At 38.7% G+C, this 23,970-nt stretch overlaps 1 protein-coding gene across 5 annotated transcripts in view; it reads right to left on the bottom strand.

Annotated features, from left to right (window-relative positions):
• UNC13B (unc-13 homolog B) overlaps window positions 1–23,970 on the bottom strand; it is a 180,494-nt gene that overhangs the window by 69,835 nt on the left and 86,689 nt on the right. For all 5 annotated transcript variants that reach the window (XM_033122890.1, XM_033122891.1, XM_033122892.1 and 2 more), the window contains exons 9-10: window positions 11,888–12,202; window positions 9,580–9,670 (exon numbers count right to left, since the gene is read on the bottom strand). In XM_033122890.1, coding sequence (XP_032978781.1) covers window positions 9,580–9,670; window positions 11,888–12,202 — 406 coding nt within the window. The remainder of the gene's footprint in view (window positions 1–9,579; window positions 9,671–11,887; window positions 12,203–23,970) is intronic.

The following is a 23,970-nucleotide window of genomic DNA, read 5'->3' as shown; positions in this document are numbered from 1 at the left end:
TAGCAAAAAGATTTTCTCTCACAAAGGAAGAGTTCCTTCCCAGCCAGTATCAAATAAATGTTCCCATTGATTGGATGGTTAAACAAGCATCAGGAGTCAAAGAAAGTAGTTGAAAGCAAGAAGGACTGCTTTGCTTATTTGGAAGCAAGTAATTTTATACAGAGGCATCAATCAGACTTAGTCTGTAAGAGTGTATTAAGTACCTCTCTTTACTGATACTCTGCCCAAAAAATACTGCCAGCTGGAGTTAAAGCCCACTACCAATATCTGGTGTCATCCGCTGGCAGCTCCATGATAACCATGGCATTCCTGGGAGATGTTTTGATATGCTCCTCAGAAACCAGAGCCAAACTCCACCCCTTCAAACAGGCTGCCCCAAATCCCAGTCCCAGATGTGACGTTTTATAATTCACAAGGCTCAGTCACAGCCTAGAATCAGATCTTAGGTTTACAGAACACCAACCACTGATAAAACATCCAGATCCAAGCCATAAACATGTCCACCTGTTTCAGAGGGAAAAACAAATAAACAATAAACCCTAAGAAGTGTTAAGCATTTCTCCTGACAAGTAGCCAAGAACAGCTCTTGGAAAACGTTCCCACAGTGCCAGGGCAGTCATGGGCCCCTCCCGTGGAGGCCTCAGGGTAAGGCACACCACTGACTTCTGCCTTCCTTCCAGGCCCCAGAGAAGCACTGGTATACTGGATAGTCTCATCTGAGTATAACAAGTTATCCCAGAAACCAGTGCCACCAGAGTCTAGATCCCTATAAAGCCTGAAATCCTGTGGCACTGGCTCCTTGCCACTTTAGCCATCGGAAGCAGTTTCATTGAGTTCCTACTCAATAGCAATAAAAAATGACTGGCTTCCCTAGTCTACATCCGGTCATTCATCCTGTCAACAGATACTTATGGAGTGTCTATTATGTGTACAACAAGACAGCTACCTTACCCTTCCCTCCCTTTTGTAGATAAGTGAAACACCTGCTCCTAATTCTTCTACATTACAAAAGGAATGAATGGTTTTGCTTTCTCTTACTTCTGAAGAGCCCAATCACATTTAGTGGGTTCAGGGTTGGAGCATGGGAACGATATACAGGACATAAAAAAGTCTTTTGGTTAGAACATGTTAAATCTGAGATGCTGATGGGACAAGTGAGTGTACAAGTAGTTATAAATATGGTTCTAGAGTTCAGGAGACAGATCTGGAGATCAATCCAGATAGGAGAGCAATCCACATATAAGTGGTAGTTGACAAAATGAATGAGATTTCACAGAAATAACGCAGAGTCATAAAAAAAAAGGACTAAGGGAAGAACCCCAGAAAGAGCAACATTTAAGAAGTGAGCAAAGAAAGAAATCAGGAAAGCAAGGCTGAAGAGAAATCAGAGGAGTGTAGGGGATGGTTTCTTAGACGTCAAAACAGGAAGGAATGTTCAGGATTGTTAAATACTGCAAAGAGGTCCAACAAGATAAAGACTTAACAGCAACCACTAGGTTAGGTAGCTATGAGCTCACTGATGACCTTCACAAATGCAGTTTTAGTGAAATCAAGATCAAATCATGAGACAGACTTACCTCAAGTGAACACCTTAGAAACGAGTCCTACAGGATGCTTCTCCAATATTTCATGGTCAAATAACTTTGCAATAATGCATGTTATACTCCCCTCTTGAGGAATCACAATAAGCCTAAGCTTCTGACAAGTCAGACAATAAAGCAATCTGCTGGTGTTACACTCTATTGGAACTCAATGTTTCCCGAATTTCTTTGACCATGGAAATCTTTACCACATGATAAAGAACCTATTAACAGTTCTAGAAACTAGAGTCATGGGAAACACACTTTGGAAAACAGGGTTCAAAGATTATGGTGTTAAAAAAACGGTGTTATGGTGGTAGAAAACAGTGTTAAGAACACAGGCTCTGGAGTTAAATAGATCTAGATTTGAATCTGGTTCTAACTCTGACCAGCTAGGTGACCCTGGATCAAGTTTCTCTTTCTAAACCTTACTTTCTTAATCTATAAAATAATCCCACTAACATAAGCCTAATTCATAAAATTATTGTGAGGAATTCGTTTGTGTAATGCATGTAAAGTACTTACAGGAATAGTAGTATTCAATAAATGTGGTTACTATGGTGATGATGATGGCAGCAGTTGATATTAAAAGGAAAACTGTGATGTAGGTACTCAAGTTGTCAATGAATGAATGGGAGTTACGGAAAAGTTGGGATCTAACTGAAACAAGAAGGTGGGTGTGAGAACAGGTTATGCGAATCTAGTAGTGGCCTGGAAGTGGCAGAAGAAGCCTGAGGAAGACCAAGCCTCATTCTGGACCCAGTAATACACGGGGCATTAAAAAAGGCAGAGTCAAAAAAAAAAAAAAAAAAGGCTGAGTCCCCCACAAAAAAGGGCTTTAACGAACAGTTAGGGTTCGGTCAGTAGAGAATGTATCGGTGCCGGTCTTAGGTATCAGGTAAGGACGCCAAAGTTTGTCAAAGGGCAGAAGGGGCCTGTTGGGAGCGGCAGCTAGGACCCTTATCCAAGAGAGGTCTCTTGTTTGGGAAGCAATAGTAGGACCTATTCTTGGGTAGGGCTTACCAAGAAGTTTGAAGATGGATGTTAAAAGCTGTGGTTAAGGGAGGTCTGGAAGTATTTAGACTTACCATAGGATTTGCACTGCAACATTGTAGTAGTAGTAAAATATTAGTAACAATTTAAAGATCTATCAATAGGGACAGAGTACGTAAATCATAATACAACCACAGAAAGAAATACTAGGCAGTTATTTAAAAAGAATGTAGTAGCTCTATTTGTAATAAGGGAAAATCTCCAAAATATTGTAGTAAATGAAAAAAGGTAAAGGACAATATGTGCAACATAAAATGTGTAGGCACACATGCTTGTAAATGCACATTTTATCTCTGGACCAATTCACACATAAGATACAGGTAAAAGTGAGATGGTGGAGATAGGGATTAGAGAGCGAACCTGGAAGTCTGAAGTAGGAGGCAAACTTTGCACTATACATATCCTTTTTGTATAATTTTATATTTTTACATTTATTACTTATTCAGAACCTTCTTTGGTGTTTTTTTTTTTTTAAGTGTCATAGTAATGGTTAAGGAGAAGGGGGAAGTTAAGATTGGCAGCCATGATCAGAACAAAATCCTGGAGCTAAAATTATAGAAAGAGTGCTTTCCTGGTGCAACTAAGTTTAAGAGATGGGGTTTTCAAGGGCTCTCACCTTCAGCCTCCTCGTTTTTATCCCCAAGGGGAATCCCATTTTCAGGACTTCAATTATAGCCCAAGAAGGAAGTCTCTTTGCTAGTGAGAGTCATAAGGAAGAACAGAACTTTGCAGGAGAGAGCCGATTCATTGTGTTGTAATGATCTTCCCTGAGAAAATGCTGATCCATCTCTCAGGCTGACCAGCTGCAATCCTGGATCTCCTGGGATTGTTCCATTTAATCTATTTGCTGCGTTCTATCTCTGCTTACTAAAGCCTTCCTTCTTCAGCTTTCTTTAGCAATCTAAGAGCTTCTGTCAAGGCTTCTTCACGCCCTACCTCCATGCCTTCTCCTTCACTGTCCCTTCCACCTGAACACCCACCCACCTGCTGCCACCACAGTCTCTGTTTCTAGAGCTAAAAGTCTCACCTCCTCCCCCAGATTGTTCTGCAGCTAAGCCAAATAAGGTACAGAATCATATCCATTCCACCCACACTACCAACATTACAGCCTCATCAGCATTAGCAATGTCATCCAACACTTATTAGTACATGTGGCCAGGTACCCAGCCAGCCCAGACACAGAGATGACCTATACGTACTCTTACCCTAGTTGCTGACACTCTTACAGGAACGGCATAAGGGTACCTAGGTTCCTAAGGTAGGTCCTCAGGTCGACCGAATGCAGAGTCAGCTAAAGAAGTAGAAATGGCCTATAAACTTACAGGAAATATTCAAATCACAAATAATCAAAGAAGTACAAATTAAAACAACGGGATATCATTCTTTAGCCAAACTGGTAAACATTTTCTAAAATAATCACCCCCAGTATTGGGGATTGGAAGCACATTCAAATACTCAAAGTACGAATTGGAAAAACTTTTCTAAAAACACAAGTAGAAGTTTATCAGAAGCTTTTAAAAGGTGTATACTATTCAAGGCAGTAATTTATTTGAATCTACTTTGAGAAAGCTAAGTTACAGAAATAGTCAGAAATGAAAACAGACATACGTAATGATATTCATCATAGCATTATTTATAATAGTAAAGAAACAAGAGGAATTGTATGGAACATCTACATGATGGAATACTGTTAACCTATTAATAATCATTAAATCATGTTTTTAAAAATATTTAATAACCCAGAATAAAGCTCACAAAAACAATCTAAGTGAGAAAAAATTTAAATCCACACATAATATGATCCAGATACAGTAACTTTATATTCATGTATATAAAAATTATATTAGAAAAACATAACTAATATTAATAGTAAATTTTTTTCTGTTATTGGCTTTAGGTGCTAGGCCTTGGGAAAAATAAAAATAGGATTAAGAGAAGATAAAGAAACACAGGGAGACTTCTGTGGAAATGTTGATGGGCTTTTCTGGCTAGTTAAGCATTCATAAAAGGTTGGCTAAACATTCTGCTATGTTCTATATCGGGCTCTAGAACACCAGCAATAAAAAGCATAGCCCCGGCATTCAAGGATCTTACAAATACACAGAGAAGATGTTATAGCAAACAAGTAACTCCATTACATCACGGTAAATGCCAGCCTAGAAAAAGTATGCAAAGATTCTGGAAGCTTTACCCAAAAACTGACACCTGAGTGGGTTTTAAAGGATGTGAATGAAAAGTTAGCTCGGTGGAGAAAGAGAGAGTATTGCATGCATTGTTATGCTGGAAGTGTTGCTACACAGAGTAGCAGAAAGGTAAGACTAGAAAGGCATATAGGGTGTATATCAGGGATTTTCAAATTTGTTTTGTGAAGGATCTGGTTTTTTATTCCCAGTATGTCATGGACTGGTATTTTTGGTCTCTACCCTGTTCAATGAGATGAGACCACTGATCATGTGCTTGACGTCACAGCAATCCAAATGGCCTCTAACTACTCACTTTCAATTTCAGTTTGTTTTTTCCTTTTTGTTTTGTTTTCTTGTTTATTTTTCCTATTTCAGTAATTATTTCATCAAAGACTAGAAACAAACAATTCCTGGACTGGGCTAGTCCACAGACCACACTGAGCTGGATCATAAGGTTTATTTTATTATGAAAGCAATGTGGAATCACTGAAGTATATTTTTTCTGGTTTCCTCTTTCTAAATCATAGTTTTACTAGATAATTTACAATCCGAAGAGAAAGGTACTACTCTCCCTATTTTCTGGATTAGGCAAATGTAGCTTATTAAGATTAAAAACTTTCTCACGATGATACACTGAGAAAAAATATTGGCCACTCATCACAGGTAAGAGTCAATTTCCCTAAAACAATAAAAAGCTCCTGGGAATCAAAAGCCCAATAGAAAAAAATGGGCAAAAAATATGAACAGACTGTTCACAGAAAAGTAAATAACTAATAGCCTTTAATTATATGAAAACATGCTTTACTTTACTGATAACAAGATATGTAAATTTAAACTCTAATGAGATACCATTGCCTAGGAGACTAGCAAAAAGCCAAAAGTTTGACAAGTCATTCTACTGGTGGGTGAGGAAGAAAAAAACACACTCATGACATTACTAGTAGGAATAGAAATTGATACCATCTCTGTTGAAGGCAGATACCCTTTGGGGTCATCATTAAAGCTGTTCACAAATCCTTCTCTATATCTTTCAAGGTATAAGTACTATCCACTTGAAGTTAGATATGGTTATTATGATTTGCATTAGTCAGGGAAATGTGTGCAAAAGTGACATACTGCCTCTGCTGGGCAGAAGTGTTAAGAGCCAGAGTGTAATTTGCGGTACGGTCTCTTTCGTTTATTATCCTTGCTTTCCCTTTACCACCAATGTTCTAGATGCTGGCTGCCCAACAGCCTGAATTGCACAGAGAAGACAACTTCAAGCAGAACTCAATTAACATGTAGAATGACAGGCAAAATAAACCTTTGTTGTTTTAAGCCACTGACAAATAGAGGGCCATTTGGCAATATTTATCAAAACTGCCAACTCTGATATCCCCTCAAATACACTCACATGCATGCAAAACGGCATATGTAAAAGGTTCTCACTTGCAACATGGTTATAGAAAATAACTGGAAACAACCAAATGAACATCAACAGAAGACTAGTCAAATACCTGTAATACATTCATACGGGGGAAAATTATGCAACTGTTAAAAAAAGAAAAGTTCTCTTAAAGTAATTATGGAAGACTCTCCAAATGAAAAGTGTGCTTTTCACACTTTTTGTACACACTGAGAACATCTCCAAGATGTTCTCCAAGATATACCATCTTTTGTAAAAACAAAAAACAAAAAACAGGAAAAAAAAATTGTGGGGAGATTAGAAATACATTCCCATTTGCTTGCACTTGTATGAAGAAATTCTAGAACAATAAGAAACTAACAAAAATTATCTTGGGTCAGACCATTAAGAATGACTAGGTAGAACTTCCAACTACTCAGGAAAAAAATACCCTTTGGTGCTTGCTATACTTAACTTCTTACTGTCTCACAACCTTAATCAATCTGCCAGCACATCTCATCTTAAGTATAAATGGTGTACTTCTGACTCTATCTTAAACTGTTACCAAATCCTTTAAACTCTGGCTTTCTTTCTTCTCTTGGCCACATCCAATCAGCTTCCAGTTACATTACCTGTGTTAAGAATATATGTATAATTGTTCTCTTATTCAATTAAGTGAAAATGGTTCTTAATTTAAATAAGTCATACTTTTCTCTAAATAATTCCAAGCTTTGGCAGCTTTGGCTATTCTTCTAGAGAGACTGAATTGCCTATTAAAAAGAAAAAGTCATGTGTCTGCTCCAGTATAAATTCTTGTTTTTCTCATTCAGAGCTTTTCTTTTACATGGAGGTTATTTTACTTTCCTTTATAAAAATTGCAAGGACCTTACTTCTGAAAAATTAGAAATAAAATATTAGTAAGTATTATGACACTGACTCCATAAATGTTCACTTTAAATGTTTATCTCATGTCAGTCTAGATCAACAGACTCCCAATGTTTATGATTAATCAGCCTTTATCTATGGAAATTTTTTAGCACACATCCTTCAATTTGTGTATTTTCATTTAAAAACTACAATTATACATGTATAATTGTATTAATATATTCATTACATTATAAAAATTAAAATGTAAAAAGTATTAAAAAAATTTAATATTTTTTAATGACACAAAAATATTTTTGCTGTCACTAAAATATTAGCAGTAATAATATTTTTAGTGAAAGCAATGTGATATAATATATGCCTCACTATTTTTAAAATCTTGGTTTAACATTGTTATAGAATGATTTGAAAGTCTGGTTCCACATTCAATTATTTCAATACTTGGTTTTCACAGCTGTCATAGCTGAAAAATATACTGATATGAGTCAAATGAAAAACATACAATTGGTTCCCGCATACCAATTATTCAAAGATTTTGTAGAAATTTGGCTAATAACTTTATATTCTCTGATGTCTTACAAAATAGTCGAAAATGCTTTTATATTTTTAATAAGTTCAAACCTCACTGAAATTTTCACTAGAAGGATTTTAAATATGTTAATAGCTTCTTGCCAAGATTTTAGAACATGCAGTCATGAGTTTTTATAGGTAACCCTCATTGTTTCTGATAATAAAAGACTACACACACACACACACACACACACACACACAAACACACAAAAGGTAGTATTTTTCAAACATCTGTATTGAAAATGCTTTCTCCAAAGCAGATACTTTTTCAATCATTATTAAAATATTATCTTCTCCCTGAAGGGTCAAATTAACAGTGCTTGTATGAAGCTAGGACAATTTGAGTATCAAAATAAATGATAGTAAGGGATTACAAATCATGTAATAAATTAGGAATCCATGAGTCCATACTGATTCAAATTGATGGGAGAAAAGGGAAATCTCTTCCTTATAGTAGAATGCCAATTAATGAAGAAAGGATAGTGGAAACAGAAAGTTACCGTTTGGCAACCGTCATTAGTGGTGGTAGATACAGATAGACATCATCAATGGATACTTAGCTGGTAAGTAGAGATTTGATGAGGAATAAGATATTGGCATAGTCTCAGACTATTGTACCACAAAAGACTTATCAATTACAAACGGAAAAACTGTGCCTTGACAGTGGAGAAACATGGCTGATAGAAATTTAACTGGGTGATTAAAGTTAACATTACCAGGGGTAGGACAGGTTGACATCATTTATTTTCTGATGCCATTCATAAAAAAAGATTCCAGCATCATTTTTTATTAATTCCTACCAAGAAAGCATGGCCTGAGTCTGGACATGAGAAAACACTGGATGGACCCAAATAGAAGAACATGCTACAAAATGAAAGGCCTATGCCGTCTGTGAAAGATGAGAAAGACTGAGGAACTGTTCCATATTAAGGAGACTAAAGAGACATGACTAGTAAATGCAACATGTCAGCCTGGATTGGATCCTGGACCAGAAAAGAAAAAAGACATTGTTGGGATGGTTAGAAAAATTTGCATGGGGTCTTAATGATAGTGTCGTCATTGTTAATTTCCTGATTCGGATGGTTATGTTGTGGTCATAGAGGAGATTAGCCTTGTTTTTTTGGGAAATACTAAAAGGAATATTTTGACATGACAGAACACCAAGTCTCCAACTTTTGCTCAAATGGTTCAGAAAAAGATTAATCATAGTGGACAGAGGGTGATGAAGCATATATGGTAAAATGTCAAAATCGGGGTATCCTGGTGAGGAGGGTACGGGTGTTCCGTATACTACTGTTTTGGCAACCTTTCCCTAAATTTGAAACAAATTTAAGAGTGTTTACACATGTGAGCATGTTTGCATTTTAAATATCTGCCAGGTATTATACTGACAGCCACTTGTCTTTCTGCCTGAAGACTAGCTACAGACACACAGATAAGGACACTTCAAACTTCTAACACTAAAAGTAAAAAACATTCTTAGTATTTTACAGTTTCACATCTTACTGTGTTGATGCACTGGGCTTTAAATTAGGGAAGCCCATTAGAAATTTCTTACACTGTGTAAAACTTCTAGCTCTGTAAAGGTCAGCTAGTACTACAACAACTGACCCTAAGAGGCCTTGAAATAGTATCTTGTCCTAAACTCAAAATAAAACGGCCTCAAGATGATTATGGTACTGAAAATAGCATTTAACTTTACCTTCAGGCTCTCAACCCACCAGGTCTATGATTTCTACTAATTAGCCTAGAAGGAAGCCAACGGTCACCTCCCATCTCTAAGGGCTCTAACTTACTTGTAATGCATTCTCAGAAGCACATTGTAAGAAGATGACTAATCACTGACTGCAACCTCAGCACCGTATGTCTCCCAATTTCAAAGGAAGAAGTGTCCCAGCTATTACTAGAACAACAGATTTCCTACCTCCTGCAGCTGGAGTCGAACCTTGGTAACTGCCCGGATCCAGTGTGCTTTGGCTTGGGTAAAGGGTGAAGATGCATTCTCCTCGGGAAAACTTGTAACAAAGAAAAGAATATTCTTTAAAAAATAGCCCAGGCCACAAGGTAACAGTGCTCAAGGCAAAAGTGCCAATTATCTAAAATAAAATGGTTTATATTCATGCCTATACTTGTTTAGTGATTCAGGCATAGTCCTGAATATCCAATGTGAAAAAAATTCCTCTCTAAAACGACAACTCCTTTTAGCTTTTCATCTGTTCCCTCTCTTCCTTCCCCCCTTTTCACTCACCTAATGAGGCAGCTCACTGGGACAGTCAGGGAGCAGGATACTAGAAGCAATGGCAAGGCCCTGAGTCAATGTCTAGAATTAAAACTATGCAGAAAGGTGTGGAGTAACTCTCTCATCTCACCTCTCAAGACCACCGGTCTCCCCTGGGGGTCTATATACCATTCTTAGGGCAGAATTTTGTTCCTGCAAACGCTTCCTGCTACACTAAGTATATTGGAAGGCTTACCAATTCCTAGACTGCAGCATCAGGAATAGAGACAGTGGAAATGTAATGGCTCTGTGCGATGTCAGAGGGGTAGTGGATGGGGGGAGGGGGGTTCACACAGTGTGAGGGATATAAATGATAAACGTCTAAGTATTACTTTGTTTTGTGCACCTGAAACTAATAATAATAAAAAAAGCACAGCCCTTTTTCTGCCATGATCTCCTTCTTTGAGTTGCCTCAAGAACACATTCAGTGAAAAGAACAATAAATACAAAGTACCTTTGAGACAGAAATACTACCCTGTATTAGAGCAAATCATCATCCAGGTCCTTAACTGTAGCATAGTGGTTGATTCTTGGTGATAATGCTTCTCTTTTCTCCCACTGGGGTCTACTGCCAAGGCAGCAAATGGGTGTCTACCATCTAGACATGTAAGATAGTATGCTGTACTCTAATGCCATTTAACTGGGTCAAATGTTCTAAAACATTTGTAGATACTTCTGGCCAACGTAGCACTGGACTTCACTTGCACAGCTATTGTAGGACCTGGGAGGATACAGCCAGTAGAGAGGGACAGATACTCGTGCTGGGTATTTCTGCTGCTCTACCAAGAACTCTACCCAGATATTATCTGCCAAGTCTAATATCTACAAAGAGCCACCTTTCAGCGGGCTGTCAACCCAGTAAAAAAAATCTGGTCCAGAGCTCAGTCTCCTGGATGTCTCATCTATTAGATGAGCCACCAGAGATGACTAAAAATCAGGAAAATGGAGAAGAGGAAATATGTTTATACCTTCAGTGGTGGAGTAGACGTACCAGCCATTCTCTAACTTTTACCATGTAATCAGCAGCCACTGTTCTGGTCTTTCAGTGAGAAGCTGCATTAGACTTTGAATTTTGAGAATCTCAGTCACACCTAGCCCTTATTATCACTTTATCCCAATGCTTTTCAACTGGGGGTACTTTTGTCCCTCAGGGGAAATCTGGCAATATCTAGACACATTTTTGGTTACCACAACAGAGGGCTGCTACTGGCATCTAGTGTGTACAAGCCAAGGATGTTACTAAACATCCTACAATACATACAATAGCTCCCCGTTTAAAAAAAAAAAAAAAAAAAAAAAAAGAGTTATCTGGCTCAAAATGTCTATAGTGCCAAGACTGAGAAACCCTGCTTTGCCCCAACCTATCAGCAACTCTACTGACCAATGTGGCTCAATAACCACACTCAAACTCTGTACTAGGTTTCATTACAAGACTATTGCCTGATACACTGCTAGGCCCTGGGAAGGCTGAGGGGTGGGTTAGATCTGGCTCCTGGACCAATTCTTTCTTAATACTATCCTCCTGGTTTTCTTAGCTAGTAAATAAAACAAAACAAAAAGCAATGTTCCCAAAATAATTTTAAAAATTAACAGGCTGGGAAGCCTATTTCATTCAAAGCAGCTCCTTTCAATGAAATAATCTGTAGGGCTCAGGTCAGTTCTGAACTTGGGGGCTGCCATATGTGGGGTCAACTAGTAAGCCAAGAACTGCAGACGCAAGAAGGCCTGGTACACTGCAGCTACCTACAAGAACCCAAGTGCTCTTCAGAAATCCTCAAAATATCTTGGGAATTACACCAAAAATAAAAGAAAGCAGTGTAGAGCTAAGCCTTAGTACCCTGATCACCACCATACCAAGCTGCAGAGAAAAAAATAAAAAGTACTTATATTCAGCAATATCACAGGGCAGGTCCTGAGGAAACCATGTGAGCTCCTCAAGGCAACCATTACCTACCTCTCCTGGGGGCCTAAGATGTGGTCTTTGTGTAGCACCAGATCTGGGGGAGGATGGGTTGTGACATCTTCTTTCATCTCCTTGGGTTCACATGCTCTCCCCTTCTCGTCTTCACCTGTCGCCTCCAAGGCTTTCTCTTGTTCTCCGAAACCCGCCTGGCCATCTCTGGAGAAGCTGCCAGAGCTACGGCAGGAATGAATCGAGTCCCTCTCCCGACGGTCATCATCTTGTTCATGACACTGGTCTAGTTCACTCAGCTGAGAGCTTCCTGGGCTCACATTACAGGAGGAGCCATACCTACTACTGCTGGTGGGGCTGTGAGAATGAGAGGAAAGACAGATGAGTAAATAAATGCAAACTTAGGGACTACGGCAAAGTGATGGATTAATCCAGGAAATAATGATCATAGCAGTGGCAAGACTCACAAACAGGAGGTTCCTGGGAAAAGAGGACCAAACTTTACGATCTAGAAGAACTAGTCTCTACTCAGCAGTGATGACAGGGGAAAAAATACATGCTGGGTTCTCCAACAGCACTTAACGTTAACCCTACAATTGACTCTGAAGAATACTTTATCTTAATGTGATATTTATAAGTAGATTAAGAATTATTAAAACAATCTGTTGTTTATGTCTAAAATTCTTTCCTCAGACTTGTAAAGAAACTTGTCCAGTGGCTGTGATTAAAGTTCTCTACTTTTCACATAATAAAATGAACTCTAATCCCTCTTTCTCTTATTGGTTAAACTGAGGTACTTTTTTCTTCCTCTACAATTGGTAAATGTGAATGCCTATTCCTTAGGCTAAGCAAAGGAGAATGGACTTATTCCTTCAATTATCTCTCAGCCCTCAGTGTGATGAGGTAATGGAAGCCATCGGGAGATGGAAGCTAGGATCAAGAAATTCCTCAGGGTATCTCACTGACCACCTCATGAATGTTGTAATAATATCCCTGGTAACATAGGGAGTGTCCCAAAGACAAACTTACCCATCTGTGACCGAGGTGCTCTCAGGACATAGCTCAGTTCTGGATAAAATGGACCAAGTCCAACTCCAGAATCTGAGTCAAGACCATATTAATGCATTTCTGTACCTGAAGAGAGTCCAGCCCAACCCCTCTCTGAGTCACCTAAATTCCCATACCCAGAAAGGAAATTTGTTTCCCTATTTGGGCCAGAGGTCAAAGCAGCATTCTTAAATCACACTGTATGATGCTCCGTCTTAGGAGAAATAATGGTACCCTTTACAGATGGACCCTGCATAATGCTCCAGACTGAAGAACTACAGTATACAATAGCCCTGAGCTCCTGCAAGACTTTTTACTCAAAGCACTTATCAGACACGAGTCTCAAGGGTAGTAAAACGCAGAGACTGGAAGAAGCTATGCAAATCCATGTGGAAGAGGAAGTAGAATATAGATTATCCCAAGCCGCACTTTGCACTTTGCATTTTAGTTAATGCCCTCGTTGCCATTGGAGAAAGTCTTAGAAGACTTGGAAAAACAAAGCAATGTAGGTCTCTCCCCACCATTATAAATATAAGTGCTGAAGGCCTAAGGAAGCATCCCAGCCTATCGTGTGATTGTAATTCATATATGCCACTCAACTACTTGCTGCCTCTTTCTGCCCTCCCTTCTCCATTCCACGTTATATAAGGCAGAGCACACCAGCGTGAGTAAATCTCAGGGCCTAGACTTTCCTTTAAGCAGGAAGCTCCTTGTTCCAATAAATAAATTATATTTGGCACTAGAGAGAAGGGAGAGGATGAAAAGACCCACACATTATTTCTTGTTACTTAACCGCTAATTAAATGAATCTCAGGTGCTAGGAAAGACACAGGAAGGATAAAAAGCAGGCTACAACTAATCTACCACTAAGTCGTTGCATCATAAATGGTCAATTCCTTAAAATCATTTATGATGCGTTAGTTGAAAACAGGCCTTTTGCTGATCTTTGGTTCCTTGATGCCGTGCAGAGTAACTGGCTGCTGTACATTCAAAACAGAGTCAGTGCTAGCAGGCGCCGCCTCCTCTGCTTGTGTTTCTGGCTGGTGAAGTAGCTCAGAGCCAGTGCAGCGCTCTTCCTCATGACCACCTGAAGGACAGGTGGGGCCAGAGAGGTCGCCTGTGGTAGCCCAGTGTTCTCCAGATGTTGCGATTGCCTGCTGGTTTTCCACTTCTCCGGGCCCTGAAAGCCCAGGAGTACATATAGTTGCCTTGGTCTCCAGCAGCTCAGAGGTTCCAGTGGGCTGAGCAGAGACCTTGGCGGACTCAGCACTGGCCCTAGACATTTGAGAAGACTCCAAAACTTTGTCTGCCTCACTAGAGATAAGGTCCTGGTCACCGCTGATAACCAAAACTGGAGAGGAAGATTCTGCAGGCATTCGTTCAGGACCCCCTTTGTTCTCTTTTGGCCATGGGAATAAAAGATCCAGCTTCTTCCCAAACCTTAGTTTGGGATCACTTGCTACTACACTCCCTTTCCCCTCATGACCTCCCTCAAATAGAGTTGACAACTTCTTAAAACCCGATATTAAACCAGTCTCAGCTGCTCTATTGCCAGAGGAGGAAGGCGGGGAAAAGAAAGAGCTCAGTGGTTTCGCATAGTCAGTAGCAGAGGATGAGAAACGAAGCTTTGGCCAATTGGTCATGTTTGGGGTCTCAAAACGTAGTCTTGGCTGTTCTGTTTCCTGGGGGACTGCAGGTGGATCTTTCTGGGCATCAAGTATCCCATAACTTTCTTTAGCACACAGCACAGCCTCCTCCAGCAGAGGGTGAGAAAGGGACCCTTGGATTTCCAGTGTGGCACTCTGGCCAATGGAACTTGCCTCACTGAACAGTGTAGTATTGATTTCTAGTGAATTGTCTGCCTGTGGCTCCAAGAAGCCTTGGTTTGTGGGGGCAGACTGCATAGCTGGCTTTGGCTCAAGAGGAAGAGGAGGCTGAATTAGAGGAGGAAGCTCTGTGGCAATCCCGGTAACATCTGGATGCAACTGTGGTAGCAATGAAATATGCTCTGTTTCAAATGATGCCTCTGTGTCTGTACCCTGCAACGTCCCCATGTCTCCTTCATCACTCAGAGACAATACTCCCTGCCCAGTATCACCCCCTGAGACAGAAGGTGCAGCCCCAATTGTTTCAGAACCTTGGGGTTTGGGAACATCGTCAGAAATATTGTTTTCCATTTCAGTTGTTACTTTAGGATCATCTGTCAAGGTCCCCGAGCCTGACTTGGCACTCACCGCAGTCATTCTACAGTCACTGAGAGTAGATTCTGAACCGAATGCTGCACATGCAGCTTCTCTCCACACATTTTCTGGAGGTACTGATCCTACAGCATCTCTGGAACTACCACTTTGGAGCCATGCAGTAGCTGGGACAGATGATTTTTGTTTGCATGCCTCTGCTTTGGAACTTTTGAAAATTTCAAATAACTCACCTTTGCGTGGCTGAGATGATATACCAGAAGAGAGAGAGACAAAGGCGTTTTTCTTTGGAGGTTTAGGACAAGAGAAAAATCCAGAGAAAGTTTTGGGATGTTCAATTAAACTCCCAGAGAAAGATTTCACTCTGGTCACAAACCCTGAAAGCATTTCTACTGAAGAGCCCATCACCGATTTGTCTGCTGCTTGATGTGCATCTCTGCTCTGAAGGTGCCTCGCACGCCCTGGCTCCGCAGAGGAAGAGGCAGGCTCCGGGGTCTGTGTTAACACCTCATCAGGGGCCTTTTCTAATGGCAAGTGCAATGGGTCACTAGCAAATCTTTCATTTTGGTGGTGGTTAGTGCAAGCGTCTAAATTGTTGAGCTTTTCAATCAAATGGCTATCGTGTGAAAAAGACCTGGCCAGTGAGCCACCGGGGGAAGCTTCCTGTGTGAAATCCTCTTCTTGAGGAGTTACCCCCAGGGTCTCAGGAGCAAGGAACAGTATTTCAGTCTGTGCCTGAAATCCTGCTGAATGAGAAATAATGTCTTTTTGCAACTGATTCATCTGGAACTCTGCTAAAGGTATCCCTGATCCATTACTGGAACCTAGTTTTCGCTGATAGGCCTTCCCTACACAGAGCTCATCTTCAAGGGAGGTAACCTCAGGGGGAATGCTCCTGGAAACACAAGGAGCCATTTGCTGTTCACGAACTTCCTCCTGGACTGTGCTATCTCTACTGTCACTGGAAACTTCTCTAGTCATTGTGTCACCAATGTCTACAAAAACACTTGGCTTCTTACAGGGCTGGGACGTCACTGGAGCAACAGTTGAAAGGCTAAGTTTTTCCCCAGGAGTCTGCTGTTTTTCATCCAAAAAGGACAAGCTGAAGAAACTAAAAGAGCTAGTATGAGATGCATCCTTCTTGATACTTGAGTTCGTAATGGAAAAAAAGGAGGGAAGTGTGAATAGCCCTTCTGCTTGAGACTTGGTTTTTGGTAGAGTAGCAGAGGCTGTGTTCTCAGATTTTTCAGATCCATTCAGGAAAGAAAATATACTCTTTCTGGTTGGCAACTCTGGTTGGGATGGAGATGCGACCATCGAACAACTCCAGTCTTTGTCAGAAAAATCATCTTGTTCATTTACATTTCTTCTGTTCAGAATATCAAAAGATATTTTATTATTACTTCTTGAAATTTCTGTCACTGTAGGCATACCACTAGCTTCTACTGAAGAATCTGTGAGACAACTTGTTGAGAAAGATGGATTTGGTGACTGCTGGATTCCGTGGTCTCTAAAGGGTACTTCTTCAATCAAATTATTACCCTGGATATCCGTAGCTGATGGTTCCTTTAGCCTGCTGTCGTCAATAATAGTCCACCTATTCAGACTTCTAGCCTGAACCTTCCCTCTGGAGGAAATTGGTCCAGCAGGAAAGTTCCCAACAACCTGGCCAGTTAGCTGTGTGGGATTAGGACTTGTCTTGACCTCATCCTTATTAGTCATGGAAGACATAGACATATTTTCAGCTGTCTGTGTAGGAGATACACTGGTTTTTAAAAAATTCCCAACGCTATCAAAAAAATTTGAAACACCAAAAGATTCATTCTTTTCCTGAGATGTTATCTTTGTATTTTTATCACCATTCTTTTCTAAGTTTGGTAGTCCTTCTTTATTCACCTGGGTTTTAAAGAGGTTCAAAAATCCAGATGCCTGTTTTTCATTTGCTGTCACACTTACCGAAGAGTCTTCTCCCAGACCAAAAAGTTTCACTGCACTTTTAAATAATGTTCTCTCAGACTCTTTGGAACACTGGTCCTGGGGAAGCTCACAATTCTTGTGTTCATCCTTACTAAACTGTGATGAAAGAGGAACTGAAACAGAGGCAGCTCTAATGACTTCATCATCTTCTAGACCTAATTTAGCCTGAGGAGTTGTTTGGCTTACTTGGAAAACAGATTTCAATAAACTTCGTTTTTTCACATGAATGCTTTTATTTAAAGGGAATGCTTGCTTCATATTTTTAGTAAATTCTGGTTGTTGAACATTGGATACTATTTGTCTCTCTGAATCCTTTGTAAGAAGACTTTCCTCCTCATTTTGGGAGTTACTCTCTGATTGCTTACTCAAGATTAATGACTGACAACCATCATTTGTGAGCTCTGCTAAGTTTGACTGTTGATCCTTTTTCTGCCTGGCCAAAGATTCTAGGGATTCATTCTCATCAAAATTCAAAGTACTTCCAACTGGAACACCCAAAGCAGAAAATAATGAAGTCACTTTGTTCAAAGAGGACGTCTCCTCTGTTTGTTGTGGACTGTTAGTCATATTCTCAAGATGAACCAAAGAGGCACCTTCTTCAGAAGACTGAAGCCAATGAAAACTGGAAAGTTGAACTAATGAATCCTTAGCTAGAGGATGGTTCTTACCTCCCTCTGTAATTCGATTTTTATTTAAGACATGATTACTAATAATTTGGGGCTGATTTCTGAGATCCAATGCACATTCAAAGTCTTCAGAACCACACAGCCTTTCTTCAAAAGATCCAAAATCGCCTTTAAACTTTTGAGAATTATAGCCTGAAAAATCTAATAGCTGATCTATTTGTCCATAACTTGACTCTTCAAGTACTTGTGAAAAGGTTCCTAAATTTAGATACATGGGTGCCTCACTTCTTGGCAAAACTATAGATAAATCAAGAGGGTCATCAATTGGTTCTTCTTTAACATAACATAATAATTCATCTCCCTTGTCAAGTACTTTAAAACTACAGGCAGAAATAATGCTGTCATCCAATATAATACTTGATAGACCATTTGTCTGCAAATCACAATTCAAAAACTCTTGATAAGAACCAGGTATAAATAAATATGCATACTGCCCAGTAGAATCGGTGAGAAGAGAATAGACATATTGACCATCATGGAACATATAATACCCATAGTTTCCATCTTCTGATGGCCACCACACTCCATTTTCAAGACATGACAACCATTCCTGGTATTCATGACCGAAACTTGAGAAAACAAAGTTTTCACCCATTCTTAATGACTCTTTATCAACTATGGGGCATGTAGGCTTCTCATAACCTGAAGAACTTAAGTCAATGGGCAATTCTTCTAGTAAATTCTTAGTTTCATTAATTGGAAGATGACAAGAATTTCCATATAATGACTTAGCTGCCCACATATCATTTCTTAATAAATAATCTTCACTAAATGCAAACTGGTCGAATGATTCATATGGTAAGTCATGCCAAATGACAGTGTTTGAATTTGTTCTCAACTCCAACATATTTGCAGTTTGATCTTTTTGGCAAAAACTTATTGCTGGGTTTTCTGAGTCAGGCCACAAAGAAACATCAGCTGATGGAAATGTATTTTGATTCAACATATAATAAACTGGCTCGAGTTTTCTGGAATTTTTAGAGAAATCTTTTCTATCAGAGTCCCATTCATAACAGCAAGGATTGCTCATCTCTTCAAAAGCCTGACAGTGGTTTGATGTATTAAGAATGTTAGTATTTAGTATAGGTGGATTTAACTGGTTTGAATTTTCACATAGGTTTGCCTCAAAAACGTGGTATGGTGTCGACTTCTTAGCCAAAGATTTCTCTAAGGGGTCCTGCTGAGTGCTGGGAGCACAGTGAAGCACACTGTTCTCAGAAGAGGGGCAATGCTTTTCACTGTGCTGATTTTTCCACGTAGGAGGGCAATGATGATTATCAATCCAAGCATCAGATAATGGTATGTTTTCCTTAGGTAAAGATAAGAAGCTTTTTGTGAAGCTAGAAGCTTCTTTTTTTTCAGAATGGTTCCCCTGGTTCTCAGAAGTCACACATGAAGGAACAGTGATCTCATCCCAGGATAAATGCTTATTTCCATTTAAACTCTTTCTGTCACCTGAAGACATGGACTTTGCTTCATCTAGTTTACAATCAGTCATACTGCTAGTGGGTATCAAGTTAAATATTCCAGAGAGTAAGCTTGGGGTATCATTCCTATGAGAGTCAACATTTTTCAAATTTAATTCTTGTGGACGAGACAAGTTTTCAAGAGAAGAGAACCTATTAAACAGGCCAGAAAGGAGGCCTCTTTCAGTTCTTTTCTTGGAAGCTTTATTTACAAATTTGTCTTCACTACTTTCGTTAACCAAAGCGGATTTTGAAATAGAAGTCAATGCTAATGAAGAGTCAGATACTGTTAAAGATGCCACTTGTGTAAGAGTCTTACTTTCTCCCAAAGAATCAAAAGGTGTATGTTCTTTGGGCACAACTCCAGGGGTGGCTAAAGTATCTCTTTCACAGTTCTCTACTGCCATGTGGTTACTTGAATTTAATTCCTCTAGACTCCCAAACTTCCCAAGACCATTATTAATATTTGGAACTGAATCAGGCTTTATTTTATTAAGTGTGGCATCTTCAGGATAATTTATTTGGTCATTCTTATTAAATGTCTCTGTATCACCAATTTCCCCTGGATTATTATGAATATCTGGAACCAAACCAAATTTTATTAAACTAAGTTTGGCATTTTCATGACAGTTTCTTTGGATCTCTTCATCAATAGTCACTTCTGAGCCATAAAAACTCAGATCATTGACAGTGATATGGCTGTCAGTGAAAGGAAATTTAAACAAAGAAAAAATGCCTTCTTTCTCTCTTAAATCTTGCTGCTTTTCAGAATGACTAAGAACTCTAAAAAATGGAATATGTGGTTTTCCACTAAAGGAAAAGGAATGTCCATCTTTCTTAGGACCACTTTCACATCCCTCTTCCTCCAACTGCTGGATTTTCCTAGATTCTGACAAAGTTTCCTTTGAACAGGTCTCAGGGGAAGCGAGCAAAAATTGGCTAAAGGATTTTCTGAGTGGCTCAAGGAAATCATCATCACCAGTAACTCTGTCCCCCTCTAATGGCTTTGAAGGAGACTCGTTATTTGCAGTTCTACTGCCAACTACACAAGGGTGCCCTGGAGTATCTCTGGCACATATTTTTGGTTCACCTGGTAACAGAGAGAGGTCTACACAGGGTTTTCTTTCCAAAAGACTCTCAATATCATCTTTCTTACCTGCAGAACTAGCTAAATTTGAAGGTTCACTGGCCTCTTGGGAAAACAAGAAATCCTCACTTGTGGGCATTTGGGACAAGCCTGTAGTATCTCCATTACTCCTATCTAAAGCAATGATGCTACCATCATTGCCAAGGGTGTCGTCCCTTTGATTTAACTCCGAGCCATACCCAATGAAGCTTTCCTTTCTTGTCACCTTGTTCTTACCATCATCTTTTTCGGTTTTGTTCTTTTCTGAAAAGATCTTTAATGGAGTTAGCATGCTGAAAACAGACTTTATAACTGAACTCTGACTCTGTGGAGCACAGTTCCTTCCAGTAGTTTCTGTCGCATCCTGACAGCTTAAACTTCCAGTTTTGCTGTCTGTGTGCTCATTTCCAGAGGTTTTGTCATGTCTGCCAAAATCCTTATTATCAACTGTTAGAGAAGATAATGGAGATTGCATGGAAAGATCCTTCTCCCATACTGACTTGACTCTGGGTCTAGATCCTGAATTAATTGTCTCTATTTGATTAAGAGTTTCTGTTTTATCTGGAACTAAAGAAACCAGCTTTTCCACAGAGGTTGTTAGACGCTTTGTGCCTGAGCCTACCTTTTCTGTGAGTGAACTGAACAAAGAACCAACAGCACATTTCATTCCATTCAGCTCAGGAAAAGAGATGGTCGTGTCCTTGTCATTCTTGACAATGATTATAGGTGGTATTTGATCCCCAGACATTTTTTGTTCTGTATTATCAATAGTATTATTGTGTTTAGGTGTTTTTTTAGTTTTTGAAAGGGAAGCAAATTTATTAATCTCCTCTTCTTTCTCTGCTAAATATCCTGACACTGTTTCTACAAAACACTGAAGCTCATCCATTGTATCAATATAGTCTTCTTTGGGTTCCTCAACAGAAGAAAGGGTCATCTTTTCTTTGGGGCAGCCAGACAGATCTCCAAGTGTGTTTGCATCACAATTCATTTTTTGTAATGGGAATGCTGGATATGCTCCATAATATTCTTTAGGAAAGCCTCCAATATGATGGGCATTGGATGGATGACATGTTGGTGACAGATCATCTTCTTGTTTATCACAAATAGGGGAATCCAAAAGTTCATCAGAAGTACTGCTAGTAGAATCTTCAAGAATATCCAGTGAAATGAAATCAGTGACATGCTGGTTTAAGCCTGATGACTTTTCACAGTTCTTAAAATCAGGAAGATCATAACCATGACTTTCCAACTTAGTGGTCCACATGCCACTCTTAACCACAAATCCATTTTTGTAGGGATGCAAAACTGGGTAATTTTGTTTCTTCGTTTCAATGTGGCAAAGGTTACAATTTTCACTATTGGGATATGTACTTTTGAAGTTAGTCTTAGTTCCTGATCTATTATTATATCGTCTTCTTTCACTGTCTTCAAGATGACTATATAAGGGTTTCTTTTTCCTTCTCCTATCTATTGTATCATATTTCCGAGGATATCTGGAGCAAATAGATGTTTCAAACTTAAGGTCAAAATTAAAGGCAGTAGAGAATTCTGTTTCTTGGCTCTGAGATGGTATCTTTTTCCAGTTCTTGTACTTTGGTTGTACTTGTTTGCTGTAATACTTATCAGTTTTTGAAGGAGTTCTAATTTCTTTTGCTTCTTTTATATTTATGTTACTGTTTTTTAAGAACTCTTGAGATATATTCCCCTCTATCTCCTCATATATACCTTCCTGTTCTTCATTGTCAACATCAGAGAAAGCTGAAATAATCTGAATTCTGTCATTTTTAGCCTGCAAGCCTTGTCTGATGTAAAGGGATAAAATTGAAGGAATAGTAAGGCAAAGAAAAAAGGAAAACAGGAAAAAGGAAGAAACAATATAAGACTTAGTGCACATTCAATGAGAAAACTAGAATTAGTAAACTTGTCAATTTGATAAAAACCATTCAGACTGAAAAAACATAAAGAAATCCACATGTTCCTAAATTAATATTATAGCAATGTAGTCAAATAGTATTTTTCACATCAGAAAAAGAACAGCTATAATAACTTTAAAATACTTCACTTGCTACCATGAGCTTTTTAGGTCCTTTTATTTTTCTAAGAAATAAACAAACAAAATGAACACGTTTCATCAACATTTACAATGTGGTTAAATGCCAAAGGATAGAACTGTTAGGTATTCCATGAAAATATATCAAGGGATTTCAAGAAACCTAAATTTGTTGATAAATTTGGGTCTGAAAGTAAGCCAAGCTGTTAACTTGCTGAAAGTTATATTTGAGGCAGTATAGCCAAGAATATGGTCAAACATATTTATTTTTAAAGAAAAAAAATACACATACTAAAAATCTTCAATTATCAGAAGTCAAACCTTGTTACAGTACCAAAAAGAGCAAATTACTTAAAGCACTATAATTTGTTTGTGAAATCTAAGGCTATATGCACTGAGGATTACAGTGAAATGAAAATCATTTCTTATACTGATTACAACAGCAGAAGCCACATGTCCAGCTGAAGTCAATGAACACAGAAGACAGCTGACCTTTCAGTTAGGTTAGAGACTGCCTGCTTCCCGTGTAGAGACAGCCTGCAGAGTAGGAGCTTGTCAGCTCAGTATATTCTTTTATAGATCTAACATCCAGTGGTATTTATTTAGGAAACAGAAACAAGATCAAAGTGGTCGCTTAGTCACTAAAGATCTTCAAGAGTGAAACTGATATTCTTTTGACACCTGTTAACACTAGAGATACTTTGGCTATACAACATCTAACGAACTCCAACTCTACTGTCAAACCTCAAATGATCTATTTTTACATAATTTACATACATTTCCCATTATTCTGGACTCATTAGACAAAAGCCCATTTGACAGAATGAGGAAATTCAATTTTACATATATATATTTTTTTTACATACAGTTTCATTATTCTCCAGTACCCTTAAGAACTCAAACTAAACTAACTCAGCCTGGAAGAAGTCTTTATAGTTCCAACTTAAAATCAATAGCTAGCCATGGCTGTAGTGAATGAAGCTATATAGTTTTACACTTCTAATTGACTGGAAGGTACTGCAAACACTTGTTCCCGCAAGGATTTCACATGTTCTTCTTACAAAACTGTATAACTTAAGGACTTAAACTAAGAACTCAGTATTTACAGTAATAGAAAAGTTTAAAAATCAATGCTAGTGATATAATTTCTTCATAACTTTTTAAAGGAGAAATCATTTCAAACATTTAAGCTAAAAATGTCTATAATAAAAGTTTACTTAAAAATCATGTTAACTACTCCTCTGCTGGAGATGATAAAATATTTACTTTTTAACCTCATTTCATATACTGCCAACAGTAAAATCAAATTTTAGGGATCAGTTAAAGAACAATTTTAGGAAAAAAATTTTGCAAATTAAAGTACATCACTAATGCTCCTCTAAGTGTTATTAATTATAGCAGTAGTCCAGGAAATAACCAAAATGATACTAGGGTAATGATTAGATAAACTGCAGTTGTCCAGCAGAGTATGTAGTCGGGTAGGTTGATGTACCATTCTTACTGCTGGTCTGCACATATAATGTAGCAAATACAGAGGGGAAAGAGAGCCAAAAACACTTTTTTTTTTTTTAC

The sequence above is a fragment of the Rhinolophus ferrumequinum genome, chromosome 12 (genome assembly GCF_004115265.2).
Source record: "Rhinolophus ferrumequinum isolate MPI-CBG mRhiFer1 chromosome 12, mRhiFer1_v1.p, whole genome shotgun sequence".
NCBI lineage: Eukaryota > Metazoa > Chordata > Mammalia > Chiroptera > Rhinolophidae > Rhinolophus > Rhinolophus ferrumequinum.
The sequence above is the reverse complement of the archived record's forward strand: the minus strand, read 5'-3'. Positions and strand labels throughout refer to the sequence as shown.